This window comes from Salvia splendens, chromosome 1 (assembly GCF_004379255.2).
Source record: "Salvia splendens isolate huo1 chromosome 1, SspV2, whole genome shotgun sequence".
Lineage (NCBI taxonomy): Eukaryota > Viridiplantae > Streptophyta > Magnoliopsida > Lamiales > Lamiaceae > Salvia > Salvia splendens.
In genome coordinates, this window is record NC_056032.1 from 38678518 (window position 1) to 38695450 (window position 16933).

Sequence of the window (16933 nt, forward strand, 5' to 3'; positions counted from 1 at the left end):
TTTACCCTATATAGTTCACGATTTTTAAAAATGTTGACAATTCATTATTTTAATTAATGTCATCCGTTCTTTAGCATAATATTATAGAAATGAAAATATTTCAGATGTACTAGCTTTTATTTAGTGTGTGCCATGCAACTATGAATGTTGAATGATAAAATTTAAAATTTACATTGTTTTATGCTTCGTGGTTGAACATCTCTTCTTTAAAATTTGTTATTACTATTATGTTTTGATTTTTATTCAATTAATTATACTAACTATTAGGTGGACGTAGGCAAGTATTGGCCATCTAGGTAGTTCGAGTTTAATGGCTAAAACCCAAAATTTCAACATTGCTTCGTCATGTCCAAGTAAAGGCTAAAATTTCAACCTTACGTCGTTCATGTCTAAAGACTAAAATATCTGGTTTCGACTTCAATCATATTTGGGCAAGGCAATTTGGTTTCAAAATCATATACGGCATAATTTAGCATACGTAAATAAAATTGTTAGTACTTAAAAATCTTATTTTAAACAGATTATTATAATTTTTTAAAAAAACTAGTAAATCATAGACACACACATTACACGTTAATCCTTGCGTGACTTGAACAGTTGAACCCCCGCTTATGGGCCAGAAAAATGCTTTTCATTGTTCAAAATAAAATTTTTCTATTTCCAACTAAAATTATTAGTAGTAATTTTTTTATGTTGATGGATTCATGAAAATTAGTGTATATTTATTTTTATAATACAGTAATTTGCATTTTTTTCATTTTTTCTCCTATATTTTCTTTATATATCAACCTTCAATCAACAATATTACAATTTCTTTTTATAATTTACTAATTTTACATTAAAATTCAATCTACAACTATTAAAACTATTCACATATATTTAAATAAGAAAAATTAGTTGAAAACTATCACATTATTATTTAAATAAGGAAATAATTATTGAATTCGAGAATATTAGGTGGGTCCCGACGTAATCAATTACAAAATCAGCTATAAATTTGAGACAAGTAGAGTTGAACCACTCTGTCAAAAGGATTCTCAATTTGCTTTGTTTTTGAGTGTCATTTTGATCTGAAGATGACCCGCGGAACCCTTGAAGTTCTTCTTGTTAGCGCCAAAGGTCTCGACAACTCCGATTTTTTATGTATGTTTCTTTCTTCACTGTATTTCCTTTTTTTTCTCTCTTGAAATGGAGTATTATTATTTATGGCATTGTTTTACTTGATGTCATCGATTCAAAACTCGTGAGCAGAAAACATAGCACGGCGGAATGATATTTGTTTCTGATCTCGTTAATATTTTTAGTAAAAATTATGTGCTTTTTTTTACATTTGCAAAGATCCACATTGATTCATAGTTTCGATGTTTCAGTTGTTTTGAGATTCACGATTCTTAGTTAAATTAGTAAGCGATCCACCGATGAACGATTGATTCGTTAGATTTGGACTACTTTTCGATTTGATTATTTTGCATTTCATTATTTCGGAAAGTTGATGAAAAATTTTCTCAGAAGCTAGGTAAAATAAAATGTTTGATTTGCTAAAAAATTCACTTGATTAGTGTGATTGAGGGATCGAAACTGCTGATTTGATGTTGTTAATCATGATTAGATCGTGTTGGATTCTAACAGAATCATGATTAAGAGTGGAAGTATTTGTATGTGCTAATTATATGCTGATCGATTAGATGATGATCCAGGAATAATTGACTGTATATAGTGAATTTTTACCGGGATTGTATGTTTCACTCTTCCCATCTGAGTAATCTGTGGTTTCATTGGATGCTATAACTGTTGTATAAGTATAATGTGTTCACTTATGGACTAGTACTGCTCTGTCTTGATCTCCGATCTGGCAGCTAAGTCGGATCCTTATGCGGTCATCACCTACCGAACTCAGGAGAAGACTAGTGGCATTGCATCAGGTACAATTTTGTTCCATATTGCTATTCTTGCATAGTTGCATATGCATGGTTCAATTAGTCAGAACAATTCCTTATGAACATAATCACAAACTCATCAAGAGTCTAGTTTTAGGCCTTCTCGCTCCCTCTCTTTCTCATTGATCTTTATTGTTGTATCCAGTTCAAGGATCTAGCTCCGAGTGGAATGAGAGCTTCCTCTTCTCTATATCCAGTGATGGGACTGACCTCAAGATCAAACTAATGGACAAAGACACGTTTACAGCAGACGATTTTATGGGCGAAGCAACGTAAGTAATATAGTACTATATATTATATCTTGTAAAATTCTTGTCCACAGTTGATGTATGATCAGCATTGTTGTCTCATGATTCTTGAATTCCTTGGGAACCCTAGAATTCCTCTCCAGCCTCTGTTTGTTGAAAATAATGTTCCGCCCATGGCATACCATGTCGTCAAAGAGGATAAGTACTGTGGACAGATTAGAGTTGGCCTCACTTTCACTCCCCAGGTCTGAAACATCCTATGTATCATGGTATTTGGTTTGTGCATGTATTGTCGTGTGTCTGTCCCTGAAATGATGTTTTTTTTTTCATTGCAGAGGAGTAGAGGCCTTGAAGAGGAGAGCTATGGAGGATGGAAGGAATCATCATGCGTGGAGTGAGGAAGATGTTGGAATCAATAGTCAGTTTGTGAACTCTCATGTGCATTATTGCTACTGTTTGCTGTTTTGATCATTTAAGGAACCTACACTGTGATGGATTTCAGCAGGATTGGTCATGATGTGCATATATGCATCTGATCTTATGCTCTTTCAGTTTTACCAAACCATTCAATTATACAATTACTGTTTTATAGTATTTGATGTGGTGTTATTTATTCATCCATTTATTTATTATTCATTATACATGATCGGAATAGAGGCATTCATTTTTTAGGTCTAGTATGTATTGATAAAAATAGTAGTACACCATTATTTACTAAAGATGAGCTGGAATTTTGGAACATGTAAAGCTTTTAATAATTTGTACTATTATTTGAGCTAATTTTAATCGACTCATACCCCATCGTAAGGATATGATTGGGGAAGTCTTAGTAATACTTAATTATGCACTCAGTATATGATTAACTATGAAAGTGATCGTACTTGATTGGACTTCTTCACGTAAATTATCTCCTCTAACTTTATATGGAGTATTTGAAGTCTTTTTTTTTTGGTTGTTGTTGGGCGTCCCACCCATCTAAACAATATGCCTAATTGCCTAATTCCCTATATTTTTGTTGTGCAATACTACGATAAATGGATGCAAGATTAGATTAATTCGAAAAAAGAAGAAATTTTTACTCTCGAATTTTGAAATCAAGAAAACGAATTTCTTCAATAAAAAATATCAGAATTATTACTACTCCTTCTAAGCGTATGATTTTTTCGCTGTTTTAATAGTTTTACAAATAAAATTATATAATCCTTCCATTTACAACACAAACTAATACAAAATGTCAAAATCCTACTAGTATTAAATGTCCAACTTAAATTTGGGGAATCATAAAAAGAAGTGGTTTTATTATCAACCTTTATTTTTTTCCCTGCTGTTCTTTTCTTCTTCCTCTTCTTTCTCTCCAGAATTTTCTGGTTATTTTGAGGGTTAATTGAGAAGAAAGATCCAGAAACTTGAAGCACACACCTGAATCGGTGCATGAGCAAACGGTGAGTTTTACAGCTCTCTTATGTTAGCCCTAATTCATTGCCCATTCTCACACTTTAAGTCAATTTCAGCAGAATGTAAAAAGTTAGAAAGAAAGATTCGGATATGTTTCTTCCAGAATCCAAATGCAACTTTCAATTTCTCATCGTCTTGTTGTGTTAAGCTCTATTTGTTTATGTTCCTTGATTACTTTAGCTGCATAATTTTAGGATTCAGCTCACAAAATGCTTATGGGTCACGCTGAGAGGCTTGGTTCTGATAAAAATCTGCTTCCTTCGGATTCCGGCTCTGAGCTTGATGTCGATGAAGGAGCCGATAATCATCTGAGAGTACTATACGCAGCTTCGTTCAACGAGCTCGCATCGAAACATGTTAATTATGATACTATAATATGGCTCTCGATATCTCTGTTGCTAGTTTTGGCTTGGGGTGTTGGGATAATTATGCTGCTTTATTTGCCCTATAGAAGATATGTGCTTCACAGAGATATTGCATCGCGTAAACTCTATGTTACATCGGAAGAAATAGTGTATAAGGTAGTTAATTATCTTGTTTGATTTTGTTAATAAATGTCTCTGTGACTAGTGGGATGATGGATGATGTTTTTCTTTTCTTTGTTTAGGTGTCTAGGCCATCGTATATACCCTTCTTATCGAACAGAAATGTTGAGAAGCATGTTCCTCTTCCATTGATGATCGATGTTATAATAGAACAAGGTACACCATGAAGCTCTGTATCCGTCAGCTTCTTTGTTTGCTCTTTCTGATTGATTTACTTATTTTTTAGTCAAACGTAATGGAAACATGCATTTGGATGTACCGTCTAACTTGTGGGGCAGTTTTTGGGTATTGATCTAACTTGATTGTAGGATGCATTTACTAACTATCAGTTTTGAGTTATCGAATGTTGTTCGTACTTGTATATGCTTCTTTTGTAGACTTCTGTGAGGCTTTTTACCTCATAATGCCTATAAATATTCATCACTGGGGCATTGGTAACATTATTCTGTCTGATATTTAGGTCGAAGATCATTGGCTGTGTTCATACTTCATATACATTGATGATTTACTTCACTTGGCTAAATAAGCATTGGCATTAATAGTAGGCAAGGTTGATAATAACACATGTTTGAAGCTTTCTAGTAACAACTCGCTTCACCACTGCACCCCTTTTTGCTTGAACAACATTACAATTGTTCTAGACCTTATCTTGATTCCTTCTCATCAATCACCACAATTACTCTTCTCCCTTTTATATGAAATCATCGATGTTTATATATATGCACACACATGTGAATATGCAGGCTGGCTGCAATCATTGTATGGACTGCATACATTTAGAGTTGAAAGTATTGTACATGGTAAGGCTGCACCTGTCGATGAATTACAAGTTCAAGGACTCAGTAACCCTGGACTTTTGAGGAAGGTACTGTTTGTCTGACCCAAATCATCTAAACTTATCTCTGAGTAAGAATAAGATTCCTTACATTTGCTCATAGTTTCCTAGGCTGAATTGTTAGATTGTAATGTAATTCTTAATTTACATTTACAGGTTATAATAACACAGGCTTCAAAGGCTATACAAGATACTGGCATAAGCTGGGACCCTAACATCATTGTTAACAGCAGTGAAAGTATGTTTCGCATGGAATCTTTGACCTTGGGTCCAGCAGTTTTAAGATCACCATTGTCTAAAAGCAAAAAGGTAAACAATACTCAGACCCCTTGTTAGTAGATGCCATCAGACTTTCTACCAGATGCCTGGTTTTTTTTATGGCAGTTCTATATTCACCTCATGTCACACATGTCAATCTTAAGGTAGCTTTAGTTGATAGAAGAACACAGTGTAATTTGTTTGTGCATGCTCTTAGTAGGTGGTTGAAGTAGAAAATCATTGTGCAGGTTCTGACCATGTTTCTTCTGATCACCATGGTTCTTGAAATTAGTTGTGCCCTGTAGCAATAAATAGCCAAGTATGTTTTAAAGTGACTGACCGCAATGTTAATTCCATATAGTATTATGATAAGAGTCAAGGTAATCACGCCAAGGAAATAAATAAAATGTAAAAACAATAAATATGGGATGGATGATTTTTATATTCAAAAGAAGGGGAAAAACTCTGACGATTTATGTTAGGTGTTGCCCCTGGCTCGAAATTCTGATGAACTCTGATGCTTGACCAAATGACTTGCTCACCATGAACCAGATTACTCACAAATTTTCTTAATGATCCCTACCTCTACAATCTATTCTATTCATAATTAAGAATATTACAGTTTATCCTGAAATAAGCTTTTGAATCATAACTATAAGTATGAATAACTTAATCAATTGACTGATGTTCTTTCCCTTCCCTTCCCTGACACAATTCCAAAGGAAATAATTTTATTCCTATCACATTATCCTTACAGAGTTCATTGCATCTCAATAGCAAAACTATTAACTACCAAAATGTGATGAATTGTAGCATGGTCTCATGACTCTCATTGTTAGTATGCCTTGAATCTGTATGTGGACGATATGCTTATAGCTGCAAAGTCAAAATCTGAAATTCAGAAGCTAAAAACTCACCTCAGTGCTGAGTTTGATATGAAGGATTTGGGTTCTGCAAATAAAATTTGGGCATGGAGATATCTAGGGATAGAACAAAGAAGAAGCTTTCCCTGTCACAGAAGAGCTACATTGAGAAGATTTTGTCAAGATTTGGCATATCTACATCAAAGGCTATTGATACTCCAAGTGCCATAAACATTCATCTGTCATCTGATCAGGCACCAAAATCTGAAGCTGAGGAGGAGTACATGACTCGAGTTTCGTACTCGAATGCAGTTGGGAGTCTGATGTATGCTATGGTCTGCACTAGGCCAAACATAACACATGCTGTTAGTGTTGTTAGTAGGTTCATGGGGCAGCCTGGAAATGAGCACTGGCTGGCTGTAAAGAGGATCTTTCGTTACTTGAGAGGTACGTCTGATGTTGGTCTCGTTTATAGAGGTGATACCCACTGTTCTGTGATTGGTTATTTTGATTCTGATTATGCTGGAGATGTTGACGGTAGAAGATCTATGACTGGCTATGTTTTCACTCTTGGTGGTTCCGTTGTTAGTTGGAAGGCAACTTTGCAGGCTGCAGTTACTTTGTCCACGACTGAAGCAAAGTATATGGCGTTGACTGAAGCTGCTAAAGAAGGAATATGGCTGAAAGGGCTAGTTGGTGATCTTAGTCTACATCAAGAGCAAGCTGTTGTTTTCTGTGATAGTCAGAGCGCTATTTGTTTAGCCAAGGATCAAGTCCATCATGAGAGGACCAAACATATTGATGTGAGGTATCATTTTCTGAAGAATGAGAATAGAATTGAGGTGAAGAAAGTAGGTACCGCTAATAATCCTGCTGATATGTTCACCAAACCGGTCCCGCAAAGCAAGTTTCAACATTGTTTGGACTTGCTTAACGTCATGAGTTGTTAATTGCCCGAGGAGGGCAAATCTGAGGCAAGGAAGGAGAAGCACGTTCGTTGTCAAGGCGGAGATTTGTTAGTATGCCTTGAATCTTTATGGGATTATGTTTCCTAATTGGGATATGATTATGTTTCCTAGGCCCAGTCTGTTTCATGTGTGCTTATTTATATGGGAGTAGAGCACATAAATCCAAAAATCTAAAATCTGTAGCCATAATCCGAAAATACTCTGAATAAAATCTGTTTCCGTTTCCGCCCGTGGACGTAGCCAACAACGTTGGTGAACCACGTAAATCTGTGTATTCTTTACGTTTTTGTTTGTCTCGATTACACAATTGTTCTATTCTGTCACAACACTCGTGAACTCATGTCTTCTATACGCATTTGATGCAAACCATAGAATTTGTTGTGCCAATTCACGGACGCTAAGCTCCGTGTGCTGTAAGTTTGTCAAACTTGCTAATGAGAATTGTATACTCAATACATTAGCATCTTCTGACTTATAGATAATGGGATCTCCTCGCCGGGCTTTGATGGAATCCAAAGGTGTGGTACCTACAGATGCGTTGCTTAACAAGCTAGAAGAAGTGAACAAATCAGTGAAGGTGATCTCTATTTTCTTTACGTTGCTGCACAACTCTTAATAGTTCTGTAAATAAAGATACTTTTGCACGGATCAATAATTGAGGGTAAAATATAGCTTCATTTTCTAATGGTGCATCTATATCTGACATATTTCTTGGCCTCATAACCAGAAACTTGAGTTTCTCATTGAGAAAAAGCAGGGCTCGGCTGGTCCGAGTCAGGACGATGCATGAGAATTCAAAGCGCGGCAACCTTCTCTGGAGGAAGAAGCTAATGCAAATACATAGTACATTGTAGTAGTATTTTAGAATTTAAGAAGTGCAGTATTGTTAAAATACCTAGTTGGTTGCCTCTTGTTGAGTTTGAACGCTCGAAATTAGCTTATGCAGGTGTGTACATATGCAAATCGAGTTTAAAGATAGTTTGTCATCTCTTTTGAATGATTGAACTTATATATAGTTTCTGAAATTTGATTTTTAATTCATTTTTTCCCCTAAGATGACTTTATTTTTCTGTTTTTGTTTTGTTTAGTTCAATTAAGTTTATTTTATTTACACTTGTAAACTGAATAATAATTTATAGTTAAGTTGTAACAATATAATATAGTCAATAAGGTTGAACTTTAATTATCCTTAATTAATTAAATGAAATTCCAATGGTTGAGAATTATATTTGATTAATCTTCAAATAGATTGATTAAGCTTTAATCAAAATTTAGATTCGATTGAAAATTGAAAATTTAATCAATCTATTGCATTCATTGAATTTAATTATAACCATAGATATTTGTTATTATTGAAAGATATAGCATAGCTTCATAATCAATATAGTAGTATTATAAAAGCTACCAATAGTTTGCATCTATCTAATCAAACTACTCCAAAATGAAAGACTAAAGAATTCAACATTGTTTATAAATAGTTAAATGAATTCAATAAAAGAATTCAACATTGTTTATAAATAGATTAATCAACATTGTTTAAATATAATTTGCCCGCACGGGCTTAACTCAGTTGGTTCCTGGGTGGTAGATTGTCCCTAAGCAGACAGGATCGAATGCTGGCAGCCGCAGTGTGGGAGTTTCACCACTGTGGTGGCTCCTTGTGTGCTGGTTACCAGTGTAAGTTCCTCCCACCTAATGGGCCGCTGAGGTACCGTGTTTGAACCCCTCCATAGCGATGTCGGGCCGGGTTATGGGGGCGCCTGGGGTGAGCGAATCACCTTTTGTCCCTAAGTTAAATGAACGTTACTGGACAACATATTATAAAATCTTATAGTACTACTTTTTAGTTTCGGATACTTTTTGCAGGTTACTTAATACAAACGGGACGAGGAAGAATGTTATATTATTAACTCAATATTTAATTATTAACTATAATTTTATTATTAACTTAATACTTAATTACTAACTATAATTAAATAATAGCCATTAAATATTTAAATTAAGAGTCTATCATCAGCCCCTAAACCCTCAATACAATAAAAAAAGTTAATAAAGGTATCAATCTCAATTTACAACATATTGAAACTAACTTTTGAAAAATATCTAATAACTTTAAAACGCATATAACTTTCTCGATTTAAATTATTTTTTCGCACAACATATATCAAATTAAAGATAATTTCATAAGTATTATAACGAAATCTCACTTGCATATGTTCCGATGTCAAAATTTGAAATTTTTTTAAAAAATTTTCATAAATTTCATTAACAACTGTATATCAATACACGACACATAATATGTCAATACAATAACATTGGCATGTCTTTGTGTTGATGTATTTCATATACTGTATTAACATTGTGTTTCTAAACCCTAAATTTGATAGTTGCTATTATCTTTTTAATAATAAAAAATAAAAAAACGAAATTAAATATGATAAATTATAGATCACAAGATTTCTAAAATCCCATGGTCTTAAATTAATTGAAGTTAGTAATTAAATGATGAGTTAGCAATTGATCATTCCCCACATGCATGTAGGTGTATAAAAAAATAAGTTTAGGAATACAAAAAGAAAAAAAAGGGAAAATAAAACTCAATCTATTGCTAGGCAGTGATGTAAGAGAGAACTTGTTCAACAACCTCGGAACAAAGGAATGAATGGAACAATCTTGCGGTGACTCATGTTGAGTGTCTACTTCTCGAATGGAACTTCGATCATAGTACCAATCTACAATGGCTTCCCTCATTGTCTGCAAATTGCATATGCTAAGAAAGTAAACAAATAGCTAGAAATTATATGTACTAATTATATCAAAAAATGTGTGTATTCAAACTATTCAAGATAAAACATTCAAAGAAAAAATATATATATTCCTCAAGTATAAAATGAAGAAGTAAATAGAAACAAAACTCACTTTATTTGCAAGAGAAATGCTCGTTTGAGAATCTGGGAAGTGGCCATGACGATAACAAGAGTGAACAAACGTACCTCTGCTAAGAGAGTGCTTCAGTCCAACTAATGTTTCTATGAATGTCGTTCGAAATTCTGAAATAACACAATGAAAATGGAAACATTATTTTTCTGTTAGTTAGTTGACTTAGAATTGATGAAGATTAATTGGAACAATTATAGTACCTCTCATGAGTTCTATTTCGGTAGAGTTGCAGGTCGATAAGTTCAAGTTACGAGCGCAGCTAGTGAATCCTACTTCGTATAGAACCTGCAGACAATCAAATTAATTCGACGATTAACCTGAAATGTTTGTAAAACTATATTTCGTGTACCTGAAAACTATCGAAAGCTGATTCTAGTCCAAAGAGCGGTGTCTGAATATCCCCAGCAAAATATTCAGGAAACAAACACTGATATACAAATATATAATTAGTTGAAAAGATTAGGAATGCGATTTTATCATAATAATATATATACAATCCCTCACCAAATTTGGATTCAGCTTAGAAGTGCACGTCCTAGGCAAAGCATTGGCCAACTCCTTCAGCCACAGAAAAAAAATTATTGCAATTATGATATGCCAACATTAAACCTTGCAAAAATTCATGTTAACATTCAGGGTAATAAAGTTTTACGCACCAACAAAATCAGAAGACAAATTTAACAGAAAATATAATTATGAGGAGGTTCCCTATCATTCTAAAACACATGGAGTTTTCTTGATAATAAGAATACAAAGTAGAAAAGTGTAGCAGAATACATGTGTTTTTACCACACCACTATAATAATGTTCCCTTATTATGTGTGCATGCAAATCCTGCCTGTCAATGAAACATTAAGATTTAAGATAAATCACATTTTTGTTTAGAGTATAAATTTTTTTGGAAACAGTTTTTGATACTTACCCATGAAGGAAAAAACCAGAGTCAGAAATGCACTTAACCAATGAATTTGAGCAATTGAACAAATCAATATGCTCAACCAACCAACCACAATGATGGGTTTCTCCATTCTTTAAATAAAAAAATTATGGAAATACAATTAGTGTTCAAACAAAGAAAAATATCAAACAAGGCCAAACACAATATTCAGCAATGTCTTTACTAAAACCAAATCTGGGAGTTCCGGAATTAGGAGATTTAATTTGATGGTAGAACTTAATCTGAGTTAAAGATTTTGAGCAGAGAAGAAGTCTGCTCTAGATGCCAAATCATATAAGTACAATTGAATTTAAAATTTAGATCATTGGCTTCCAAAAGTTGTACACGAACGAATACCGGAACTTGGATTCCAAAGTTGTAATTACAAGTTCATAAATGAGCAGCCTCCTAAAGATCTTATGTAACTGCAAATTGGTGAACCACAGTTTCTAACAACGACTTGGCACAGTTGAACTTAATAATTCAAGCAATTTTAAGAGTTAAGTAGATTATAAAATTTTAACAGTTTCCAGATGAAATTTTATGGTAATTTGCTACAAATGATGTCTCACGTCACTGATTCCATATGCAAAGATTACTTGGATAGGAAAAGGCATAGAAAAAGTGACTGAAATTCATCCTAGAAACACTCACGGCTTAGGCAACATACAATATCTACATATATCTAACTAGCAATTAATCAGAAACCAGATTAAGGATAAATCATGTTTGCTCTTTGGATAACCTAATACTAAAACCAAATACTACTATAATCATTATCTTCAAATATTCCAATTACGCATTACAAAACCGAACAGGATACTGAAGAAAACAAAACAAAAGAGCATATACATCTTTAGCCCTTGCATCATTACCTAGATGAGGGAACAAGGACGTTGAAAATCAAAGGTGAGGTGTGATCCAAAAAGTAACCTGTTGCAACAACAAGCAGAGAATAAGTTTCAGGGAAAAAGAAGCAAACTGAAACACAACACCGCTTAAGGCTTCTTCACACACACTTCTGTGAAAAAGAAGCAAACTAAAACACAGCACCACTAATATTGGGGAAGAGTCTATGTTCAAGTTGTATTGCAACAATTATTAACAGTTTAGAAGCCGTGCAGCAAATCATCATAGAAAAACAAAATCGAACAACTGGTGAAGCCAAAAATACTCCTCTCTTTCACACACACCACAGTTCAATCAACCAGTAGAATTATAAACAACCAACGGCTACATGAAGGAATCGGATTTCTGTTGCTTTTTACACATCCAAAAGCAAATCGAGACAATAAAGTAAAAGAGGCATAGTTGAATTAAACAAAACAATCCAAAAAATTAAAATCCCGAAAAATTAGGAAGAAAAATTAGTTCATAATTAACTCAACTACACAAATCATTATTACGGAGTAGCATATTAATATTCCAAAACAGCAACAAGCGAGTAATATTATGCACAAAAAAAATAGATACAAACTGTAAATCGATTTCAGCAGCAGAAATAATGTGAAACAGTGAAAGGTATACGAAGAAGATAATCGGTGATGGGTGAATAGCGACAGCAAATAACAAATTTGATTTGGTAAGGAAATCCAAGAGAAATTACATCGACTCCACTCGTTGATGAGAGCAGTAGAGGCAATCGACGGCTTGAACAAATAGCTGGAGAGTTCCTTTCTGAAATTTTGATGATGGCGAATGGCAAAGAAATTGGATAGTTAGGCTTGTATCGCCATTAAATGACGAATTGCTCTGAATGGAAACCATAATTGGAAAGTCAGGCTTCAAGAGAGAAGATGGTAAAGATCGAAAGAAGAGAAACGAAATCATGAAACGGTCAGAAACTGACCGGACGGTACTATTCATGCCTGCTCTCTGGCAAGAGCACAACACCCACAACTGTGCTCTTGCGCAAGGACGAGCACAATTAATTTAAAATTCAATTAAACAATAACATTTCCATAATATTAAAATTCATTTAAAAACCACAATAAATATTACAAATGACAAATAAAATTAAACATTACATAATTAAAATCCTAAAAATTAAAAATTACATAATTAAAATCCTAAAAATTAAAAAAACCACTACTCGTTGCCGAATTTCGCCCACATGTGGTTGATTAGGTCTTCTTGTAGTTGATTGTGGATTCGAGTATCGCGCATTGTGTGTCTTGTCTCGATCCTCTGGCCAACCGTCGTATGCTCGCCTCGGCGTGGGGGAGACCTCGCTGTTGAGCTTCCGGCTTCGTCCTCGTCGTAGAAGCTAGCCGCCCTCGGCCCTTCGTCGGCTATAATCATGTTGTGTAATATAATACATGTGAACATGATGTCGGCGATATTATTCACGTACCACAGCCGAGCCGGGGCCTTCACAATGTTGAATCGAGCTTGAAGGACCCCGAAGGCTCTTTCGACGTCCTTCCGCGCTGACTCTTGACACTGCGCAAAAAGAACCCATCTCGGGTCGTGCGGGTTGTGGAGCGTCTTCACGAACGTCGACCACCTTGGGTAGATACCATCGGCGAGATAGTAACCCATGCGATATGTATTTACGTTGATGGTGAAGTCGATCGCCGGTGCTACACCATTCATCACATCATTGAAGAGTGGTGAAGAATAGAGCACGTTCAAGTCGTTGTTGGATCCGGCAACGCCAAAATATGCATGCCAAATCCATAGGCGATAGTCGGCGACCGCCTCAAGGATAAGTGTTGGGCCGCCGCCTTTGTGACCGCTTAAGTGTTGCCCCCTCCAAGCAGTCGGGCAATTCTTCCACCTCCAATGCATGCAGTCAATGCTGCCAAGCATTCCGGGAAAGCCATGGACTGATTCGTGAAGACGAAGCAACCGTTGGCAATCATCGGTGGTGGGTGCCCGAAGGAATTCATCCCCAAAAGCAGAACGAACGCCCTCGCAAAAATTATTTAAACAAAGGATTCCAGTGGACTCACCGATATGCAAATACTCGTCGAAGATGTCGGCCGTTTGCCCAGTAGCGAGTTGTCGGATGGCACACGTACACTTCTGCAACGCCGTGATACTTTGCCGGGCGGCTGCATCTACACCTGTTTGAAAGTATTCAACACGTGCGGACAATGTGTTGACAATTCGCATGAACAAGCGCTTTGACATGCGAAAACGGCGCCTGAAGTAATCTGCCGGAAACCGCGGATGGTCGGCAAAGTAGTCGGCAACGAGCCTTTCGTGGGCTCCCTCCCGGTCACGATGGATGTAGCGGCGATTTGATCTAGTGCGTTGAGGAGGATGAGCGGGGGTATTCGCCGCGACATATGCTTCGTAAGCGGCACGATGTTGTTCGTAGTATTCTTGTTCTTCGCGCTCCGCTTCCGCCATGAGATGAGTGAAATCCATTTGATGTTTTGAGTGAAGGTTGAATGTGTTGATAGTTTGTATAAGAATTATGAATGAGAGATGAATTGATGTGATAAATGAGTGATGAATGTGTGTATTTATAGATAATTTTGGGAAAAAAAATAAAAAAAATCAGAAAAAACGGGAAAAAACGGCCATATTTTTGGGATTTGGAAAATATTTTTTTTTATTTTTTAGCATTATTTATAATTAAATACCGATTTTTTAAAAAATAAAAAATAAAAAAATGTTCAAACACAAAGGCTATGCCGTTGACGAATGGGAGCGCGCCACGTGTGCGTCCGCAGGCACGGACGTGCTCGATACATCGAGCAGCGCCGTGCCAGCGGCGCGGACGGCGGTGGCGACGGACGCCACCGCTGCGCATGCTCTAATGCTATTCAAATTTCCAAAACAAAATGGCAGCTGCTTCTGCTTGCGTGATTAGAGCATATCCAGTGCTCGGCGAGCGAGCGGCTCGCCGATTTTTGGCGCTCGCCGAACTATTGCAGCCGGCGAGCGCCAAATCGGCGAGAATTTCGGCGAGGGTACGCCGATTCCCGGACGCTCGCCGATCGGCTCGCCGCTATTGCAGCCTCCCGATCGGCAAGGAACCAGCGAACGAATTTTTTTTAAAAATTTTCGAAACACTATATATACGCGATTTGCACGACATTTTCATTCGCACCACTTTGTTTTAATGAGTACTCTCTCTATCTTAATTTCTGTACAAGATCAACAACGTGAAATGGATCTCAACAACGAGCCAACTTCAGGGTCGAGCGGGTCTCAAACTCCCGCGGTCCCCGTGGGAGGTGGATGGAATCAGATGCCCGGGTACTATAACAGCATGTACCCTTGGCAGCAGATGATGCCCGAGATGTCATCTGGTGGTGGTATGCCGGGATGGCAGGGGATGTCGGGGGGTTTGGGGGACCGGGGATGCATCCTGGGATGCCGATGATGCCGGGGTGGGCACCCGGAATGCAGGGGACGCCGGGGTACCCGGGGTACCCGGGGATGCAGGGGACGCCGGGGATGGCGGGGATGCAAGGGACGCAGGGTACACCGTGGGGGCAGGGGACGCCGGGGGGCTCTGACGTCTATCGCCCTAACTTTGATTTTGGTACTGCTGCTTCGCACACATCGACCCCAGCGGATACGCAGTTCCAGGGGATTGAGTCCTTCTCCTTAGAGGAGTTGGGTATAGATCTCGGGGCACCGGACACTCCCGTGGGGCGGGGTCGGGGCGCGCCCAAGAAGAAGAAGGGGAAGAAGGTGGTCGGTGAGTCGTCGCAGACGGAGGTACGGAGGAAGTGGACAGATGCGGAGAACGTCGCGCTGTCCAAGGCGTGGGTGGGTGTTTGCGATGACCCTTTCGCCTCGAACAATCAGAGGATCGTTAACTTGTGGGCTAAAATAGCAGCAACCTACAAGGCATTTTGCCCAGAGGGAAGGCCACGCAGCGGGGAGGAGTGCCGGAAGGGGTGGGACCGAATCCGGTCTGGGGTGTCCCGATTTTCGGGCTTGTACACCAACGCCCTCCGAATGAAGTCCAGCGGCCAAACTGACGAAGACTGCAGGAGGCTGGCGGAGAAAGAGTTCCCCCTGGCCTGGCTTTACAAGGACTTCACCTACTCGAACTACTACGAGGTGCTAATAGACTCCGAGAAGTTTGGCAGGTGTCGACGCGGGCTGGCTGAAGAAGCAGCGCCTGAACTATTCAGGTGATTACGCCGGAGGTAGCAGCGGCGGTTCCCACGACCTCCCCGAAGATGCTCAGGAGACCCCGTCCCCTCCCTCGTTCACTCGCCGCACTCGCCCGGTTAGTCAAAGACGGGCGCAACGCCCTCGCCAGAGGTCCCAGGAGGTCCAGTCGGCATCCCCCCTGTTGGCAGCTCGACAGCCGACCTCGTCTTCTTGGCGCGTCAACAAGCGCGGACTCAGATGATCAAGGTCATAGATCAATGGAAGAATGCAACTGACCCCGAAGAGAAGAGTTTTTTTCACGCCGTGCTCGTGAGTATGTTACAGGATTTGAATCCCGGCGCGGCACAGGTGGGGGGCTCTGACGCGGGCTCAGATGCCGCAGATTTGGGGGTCCCGGATAGCGGCGACGACGGCGAGGAGCCCGTGCGTGGATTAGGATTTTTTTAAGTAATGTAATTTTTTTTACTTTTTTTTAATTAATGTATTTTTAAAAATTTAATATTATTAGAGAATTTTCCCGTATATGTGTCGTATATTTAATTCCGTATTTTGTATGATTGTTTAATTATTTATTTTTAGTGGTGATGATGTGGCAAGGCTATGGCTGAGCTATTGCTTGTCCAGTTGCTTGTCCAGCTGATGTGACAGGAGGAATTTAGTGCTGCTGGTGTGGCATGGCTGGGCTACGGCTGGGCTATTGCTTGTCCGCCGACCACTGGAGATGCTCTTAGAGCATCTGCAACGGTGGACGGACGCCGTCCGTCCATCCGTGCCAGCAGCACGGAGGAGGTAGTCCGCTGCTGCGCTCGCGCCGCTGGTACGGCGCTGCTCGATGCATCGAGCACGTCCGTGTCAGCGAGCA

The 16933-nt window shown here is 38.2% G+C and overlaps 2 protein-coding genes across 2 annotated transcripts; one reads left to right on the forward strand and one right to left on the reverse strand.

Moving 5' to 3' along the window:
* The first annotated feature begins 1019 nt into the window (after positions 1-1019).
* LOC121800027 (elicitor-responsive protein 3-like) lies at positions 1020-2779 on the forward strand. Its single transcript, XM_042199575.1, has 5 exons — positions 1020-1143; positions 1857-1922; positions 2083-2209; positions 2316-2430; positions 2521-2779. The coding sequence occupies exons 1-5, from the start codon at positions 1077-1079 to the stop codon at positions 2581-2583; spliced, it is 438 nt and encodes a 145-aa protein (XP_042055509.1). The 5' UTR covers positions 1020-1076; the 3' UTR covers positions 2584-2779.
* A 6787-nt stretch (positions 2780-9566) lies between these two features.
* On the reverse strand, positions 9567-11084 carry LOC121800032 (pectin acetylesterase 8-like). The gene is made up of 7 exons (XM_042199583.1): positions 10972-11084; positions 10839-10887; positions 10554-10607; positions 10399-10476; positions 10250-10334; positions 10029-10159; positions 9567-9863 (listed from the first exon to the last, which is right to left on the reverse strand). The coding sequence occupies exons 5-7, from the start codon at positions 10254-10256 to the stop codon at positions 9591-9593; spliced, it is 411 nt and encodes a 136-aa protein (XP_042055517.1). The 5' UTR covers positions 10257-10334; positions 10399-10476; positions 10554-10607; positions 10839-10887; positions 10972-11084; the 3' UTR covers positions 9567-9590.
* Between the last annotated feature and the right edge of the window lie 5849 nt (positions 11085-16933).